This window comes from Vanellus vanellus (genome assembly GCF_965231255.1).
Source record: "Vanellus vanellus genome assembly, chromosome: 5".
NCBI classification, from domain to species: Eukaryota; Metazoa; Chordata; class Aves; order Charadriiformes; family Charadriidae; genus Vanellus; species Vanellus vanellus.
Genome location: NC_138910.1, coordinates 43,521,851 through 43,528,734, shown reverse-complemented (window position 1 = coordinate 43,528,734; position 6,884 = coordinate 43,521,851). Strand labels below are relative to the sequence as shown.

Here is a 6,884-nt window from a genome sequence, read left to right as displayed (position 1 = left end):
CAGGCACTTTTCTGCAGAACTACCGTCTCATCAGATTTCTCTGCATTTTGTGCCTGTGGAGCCAGTAATTCCCAGGTAACTGTAAAATTTGCATTCGTTCTTACTGAACTGCAACCTATTTTTCAGCCAAACTGCAGCTACCTTTGATCTGAGCCAGCACTGTGTTGAGTGGGGAGAGACTAGATGACCTCCAGAGTTCCATTATTCTACAGCCTATTTTCTAGGTGACTTGGAGTTCACTGCATCCAAGAAAAAGCACAGTAACTAGCGATCCTTGTAGATTTTATTAGGTGGTTGCAAGTCCTAATAATAAATAAACTGAACTTCAGGTCAAGTGAATATAAAGTTATCCCTAAAAAATGGTGAGACAAATGATTCAGGAACATTTGGCACAGGTATAAGTTGTCTTGCAGAAAAACCCTCTATGGTGGAAGGAGCCAGGCTCTAATGTTCAGGCTAAATCATTCCAGATTCTCCTTGTCAACAGCTACACTTCTTAACCTACTGTCTTTAATGAAGACAGGAGTTCTCCATGTCAATCAAGATTCTGCCTAGCTTTCACATCCCACTGGAACTGGTGGCTCCGACTGTGTTCCTCTGCAGAACTTGATAAAAAGGACCCAAGGCTCACGACTAGACATGGAACTGCAGCTCTGGAGACTTTGGGTTAACTCTTCACTCTATAGTTTATTGCACAGGACACGGGAAGGCTATAGTGATCAGTCATAATGCCCCATTTTGACAATGGGAAAATAAACATTCTGTCTTTTCTAAGTGGTTTTTATGTTTTTCAGTGTTAAAATGAATAGTGTGTAAAGGATATAGCACTGCAGCTCCTAATTTTCCAGAGGGTCTCCAGCACAAAGACAACTAAAATAACCTTGGGTTATTCACAGTTTTTCAAAGACAAGGGAACAAAATAAAATATTTTAAACCATGCCAAAAACTGTTAGAAACACCAGATGAAAAATTGTATTTTTCAGAAAAAAAGAAATGAGGAAGAGAATTTAGCTTTTATTTCTTTTCAAATATTAGACAACATCTATACAAGTATCAATAATTAATAACAACTCTTCTTCCAAAGACATACCAATTTAACATCACAGATGCTGATAACTTATTCAAGTCAGAGAATGGATTTAAAGAGGGCTTACCCCTGCTCAGGTAACTGCTCTTGGATTTCAACTGAATTCATTTGATTTTGCTGGAAATCTCTTTCAGAAGGCCTTTCAAATCAGAGAGCTTAAGAATTAAAAAAAAAAAAAAAAAAAAAAAAGAAGAGAAGCTTTGTTTATATAAAATCAATCTAACTCATTCCAACAGATGATCACAGCTTGGCATGAAGGGAAAGGAAGAGAACAAAACAAGCAAGCAGTGGTAAATACCTACGACATACAAACCCTAGAAAATACCATACAAAGTCAGCCACAAGAGGCACAAAAACCCTTATGTGAACTCCTCCCTCCCTGGCTACCCCGTGGATGCCAGCCACCACTCTGAAAGCAATAACTGACTGCTTTTTGTACTCGGTAGTCACACTGTGGTGGCAAATGAAGTAGCGTTAATATTGCTTTTCACAGGAAAGCAATGCTAATAAGTAATATGTGTAACAAGTAATTGCCTCTCGAAATATTATATCAAATGCAACAGTGCTTGAAAGGACACTCCCAATTAGAGTTTTCACCAATGCAATTAATGCAGTGAGCCCTAATGCGTATGTATTTCACCTAGTTAGCAAGCAGGCATCATGACAGCTACAAGGTCTCATCTATACTCCATCTCTTTGTACTCCTTCAAAGCAGAGATTGCAGATCACTGGAGTTTTGTGGAGCATTCATTCTGACACATGGAGCTGCTTTCAAACCTTCCCCATGCCATAACCGAACTCTATTATTCCTTGGGACAACCGCATCAAATTTAAAGAAAAGTTTACCCCATGATCAGGGGTCATGCCTAGGACTCAGTTACATCCTCAGAACTTGTTTTTAGGACACCATCTGAAGTGAGAGACAGTGAGATATCCCCGTAGCGCCTTGCTCTCAAGGGCACTACTCCTAAGCACATTTCTGTCATTAAAGCTGAAGGCAGGAATAGACAAAACAGCTTGCTGTAAGGTATTCTCTCACAGAATAAGAGGTACAATTTGGGTATTACTTTTCAGTATAGAATTAAGGTTATCGTATTTCCTTTCAGTTTCAAGAGGAGCATCACTAGACACATACTTGGTTGGTCACCATTTCCATTTCAGTCTTGAAAGCAAGGTATTATTTTGTAATCTAAAATATTTGACAGCAATCAAAATAAACCTTTTGAAGTATATGTGGGCCTTTTCACCCTTGGACTTCTAAAAAGTCTGTTCTTCACACCGATGCAACTCCCTACTTCAGAGGCAAAATTCAATCAAGCCCTCAAAAAAACATTCATTGTAAAGGTCTTTCCAGTCTCACAGTCAAAAAGTATACTTGTACAACAATTCTGATAATGATGTGCTCTCTAGTAGATTGGTAGCTTTATATTGCTTCAGCACAGGATGTTTCTGTGAATCAGATGAGAATTGGTCATTTTAATAATAATTAAAGGTCTTCCTACCCTGCAATACATATGGAGCATTCTTTGTTTACCCAGCAGATATTGCCTGTGTTATCTGAAGGCTTGCCATAATACATCTGAACTGCCACTTAATTTTACAAGCACAGGTTAAACAAACAAACAAAAAGGATTAATGACCTCATGCCTTCAGTACTAGGAGCTAAACTTGACAGAACACGTGTTTGAGAAGGGCATATTGTAAGTGTGTAAAGCCCCTTCTTGCCATTGGTGTTTCACGGGCCTGCTACACAGGAGAATATTGCAGTTTTATAAGACAGAAGTTATTTTTACTTCTATTCCATCTAATAAGGAATACTGAGAAACACTTCTTCAGTGCTATGCAAGAATCTTTCTACTTCATTTTCCAGCACAATGTGATGCTACATATGAAATCAAAAGTGCAAAAGAGCACATTAAAAAAAGCCCAATGAAAATGGGGTCCTGCCAATAGTAACAAAGATTGCATATCTCTTGGTGATCCTCATTTTCCTTGCGGACCACTACCTGCTTTACCAGACAGAGACACATCGCCCAGAGAAGTCTGAGACACAAGTACCTTTGCATCCAGCTGTCTAAATCGATGCACCATCCTGAAAACAGAAAGAGGACATAGAGGAGAGGACTGAATCACAGCGTTAGAGAAACCTTGGCTATTCCCCCTCCCCGCTTTGCAAAACTGTGCAGAACTATTTTGCAGAAGTCTATCTGGAGCTAAGAGATCTAGTCCTCATCTTTGGCTGAAGAGTGGAGCTAAGGCAACTACAGCTAGAGGTCAGTTACAAAACAGATTGCAGATGCCCCTGCTTGGGAAGACCAGTCTTTCCTTCTGCCGAGAAGGCAGGGCTGCAGGTTTGACATTGTTTTTATTGCAAGTATATTAACTTGGATTCTGGGGTGCATCAAGAAGAGTGCGGCCAGCAGGTCAAGGGAGGTCATCCTCCCCTTCTGCTCTGCCCTGGTGATGCCACATCTGGAGTACTGTGTCTAGTTCTGGGCTCCCCAGTTCAAGGACAGGGAACTGCTGGAGAGGGTCCAGCGAAGGGCTACAAAGATGATTAGGGGACTGGAACATCTTTCTTATGAGGAAAGGCAGAGAGACTTGGGTCTTTTTAGTCTGCAGAAAAGAAGACCGAGGGGGGATCTTATCAATACTTATAAATACTTAAAGGGAGGGTGCCAGGTAGATGGGACCAGTCTTTTTTCAGTGGTGCCCAGTGGTAGGACAAAAGGTAATGGGCACAAACTTGAACTTAGGAAGTTTCATCTAAACATGAGGAGGAACTTCTTTACCTTGAGGGTGGCAGAGCACTGGAACAGGCTGCCCAGAGAGGTGGTGGAGTCTCCAACTCTGGAGACGTTCAAAACCCACCTGGACACCGTCCTGTGCAACTTGCTGTAGGTGACCCTGCTCTGTCAGGGGGGTTGGACTAGATGATCTCCAGAGGTCCATTCCAACCCTGACCATTCTGTGATTCTGTGATCTAACATATGAATTACTGTTAGTGCTGCACTATTCAATTTTCCTTGTCATGACTCTTCTGCTTCCAGTGTAAAAGCTTTTTTTTTTTTTTTTTTTTTATTTGTTTGGCTTCTTATCCCATGCTGAATGCCTCTGAGTATTCTTAACATAAACACTTACTTGTGGACAGCAATTTCTGCAGCAGGGGCACAGGGACTGGAAGAGTACGGTCTTTCCTATCCATTCTTAACAGCTCTTCTCTTACATTTGATTTAGGGAAATACTCAGGCTGCTGGAAGCCAGCTACAAAATTAAGCTATTATACACAGCAGGTTACTGTTGCTGTGTTCTAGCTTCCTTTATGTTTCTCTTTCCTCTTATCCTATTACTCTAAAAACACTGAGACAGATCCCAAATATAAAGTGTCATGATCTGGCAGACACAGAAGAGTAGTCCAAGTCACCAACCTTCAAATACCACCATTCCAAATAGCATCCTCCACTCTCCAAGAGGTCTTTCCCACTCGTGCTATTAAGTACAGACCTCTGTATAGATCGATGCCATGAGAACGCTTAATATTCCAGGTCTAATACTAAATATTCTCTGCTAAGTGCATATTGCAAAACTAATCAACTATAGGACTGCTTTCCACAATGAGACCTTAAAACAGTACAGGAAGACAGCATTTTCCCCTCTGGTGGTAAAATAGAAAGATTCAAGTACAGAAAGGTGAAATCATTTGAGAAATACTGTAAGAGACATTTGGAACAAGTGTCTTTAATACATCTACCCAGCTACTGTGTGCATAATATGCCATTATAACCCTTGCAATATTGCCATTAGCATTTTACCAGCCAAATCAATTATTTCTGAAGACAGTCTGCAGCAGCTGACAAAAAGCCATCATTTTACTTAAAAAGAAAAGGCCCATTTATGCTGAGTTTATTTATCTACTCATTAGTTTGTAAACATTTAGAGCCACTGAAAACTTGCCTTCACTAAAAATATTCAACAGAAAGTCAAGAGAATGAATACAAAGAAGGGCAGACGTACTCTTCTGATGAATCATTTGCTTTGGTATTGATTTTGACAAGGTAATTTTCCTTCATGACAGCTTCCCATGCCAGAATTTCATTGTCCTCATTTTTTGAGCCTGAAAATGTATGTCAAGAAAAACAACAACACTAAATTCAGTTAATTTGTCTTTCTGGTGCTAAGGTGCAAAAAGGATGGATTAGTGCTTGCAATCTGAGGCTGATGACACCTTCTCTGCATCCAGAGCCTTCACAGCCCCACTTCCTGCCTGTGACACACCTCTGATAAACATGACATTAATGCATTTTACTGTATGCTCCTGGCAACTAGAGTTGCTTAAAAAAATAAAATATAAACAAAAACCCCAAAAAGCTCCAAAAGTCTTTCTGGAATTCTTTTGAGTCTTGGTTAACAAAAGGGCTTTGTGAAATGGCAGATGTTTCAACAGGCAAAGGACATTCCAGAAAGTTCCTATCTGGGTTTAAGCTTTCCATTTCTTTATACATTATCCCATATTGTATCACTAAGAGTAACACATATTAAGAACCATGTTGTATGACTTATCATTGAAATAAAACCTTTCAAAATGATGAAGCATTGTCTTCTGCAAAAGTCATCTCCTGTTGATGCTGTAAATTAAGGAGTGACACTTTGAGTCAAAGTCCTCCAGGATAATACTTCTGCATTTTATCCTGTTCCAACAGGACAGCACAAACCACATGGGTTTTAATCAAAAAAAGTTAGCTGAGACAGAAGGAGCCCATGGCTGGCAAATGACTGAAGTTATATTTCCTCCACCCAGTGCTCCCCTGACCTCACACAGCCTCAGTTGTTCTCCCTGATACCAACAGGCATTGTAGCACCAGAACCCCAACCGTTTCCATAAGAGTTAAGTAGGGAAGCTGGGATTTTGCAGTAGACGATACATTAATGTGCTTCTTCCATGCAGTTCCCAGTTCCTGTCACCAGCTCAACTACAATGATATTCTGGCTCTAATTCATTCTTTCATTTGCTTTTAGAACTCCAACATCAACTGTGCATCACTTGGACAGTAGTATCTGCAGTTAAACAGCCTCCCCAGCAAGGAAACCAAAGAGTGATTTGGACAGCCAAAACTATTTAGTCAGTGCTAAGGAATTTTATACCCCAAAGCAGGCATCTTTCTCCTAAACAAATAACAAATCCAGCCTGTGCTGCAGGGCAACAGTCAGGTTGCTGATGGATGGGAATGATTCTGTCAATTAACTCAACTTATCCTCTCTCATCTGCTTCTGCATGGCTATTAAAAAAAGAGAAAGTGCTCCATTTGTTTGGGTGGGGGAGGGGGGAGGCAGGAAAGCTTGTTAAAGCAATTCATATCTGTGCCTTCTGACAGGGTAAATAAGGGGGAAATAGCTACAGGACTGACTCAGCCACTCCTGTATTTTTGAGGCAGGTTGTCCATTTGGCCATGCCCAGAGGGCCAGGAGACTCTGCATTCTCTTTCAGTCACTCACCAGCAGGCACAAAAGCCTCTGAAGAGAAGACTGTGGTCTACTAGGCTGCCCTAGCAGCTCCTAGCTGTATTAGCTGAGAGACTGTAAGGGAAGGACAGAAAGAAATGCAATTCCAGAAGGCAGAGTGGCAAGCAGAGATTAAGACTACCTCTTATACAATTTATCTAAACTTCCAGAGCGTGCAGGATCAGGGATTTCTGCCACTTGGGAGCAGTGCAGAAGGGATGCACTATCAGACGCTAATGACAAATTTACATTTTTCATGCAAACCATGAAGATAGCTTTCAGCTGTTGCAGGTTCTGG

General features: G+C 40.8%; 1 protein-coding gene across 1 annotated transcript in view; it reads right to left on the bottom strand.

The window, feature by feature from the left end:
• Positions 1-1,191: 1,191 nt before the first annotated feature.
• The window catches only part of TRPM8 (transient receptor potential cation channel subfamily M member 8), a gene marked incomplete at both ends in the record, with an annotated part of 42,065 nt that continues 36,372 nt past the window's right edge, over positions 1,192-6,884 (bottom strand). Inside the window, 3 exons of the mRNA XM_082484459.1 lie at positions 1,192-1,242; positions 3,146-3,179; positions 5,102-5,201. Of these exons, the coding sequence (XP_082340585.1) occupies positions 1,192-1,242; positions 3,146-3,179; positions 5,102-5,201 (185 nt within the window). The remainder of the gene's footprint in view (positions 1,243-3,145; positions 3,180-5,101; positions 5,202-6,884) is intronic.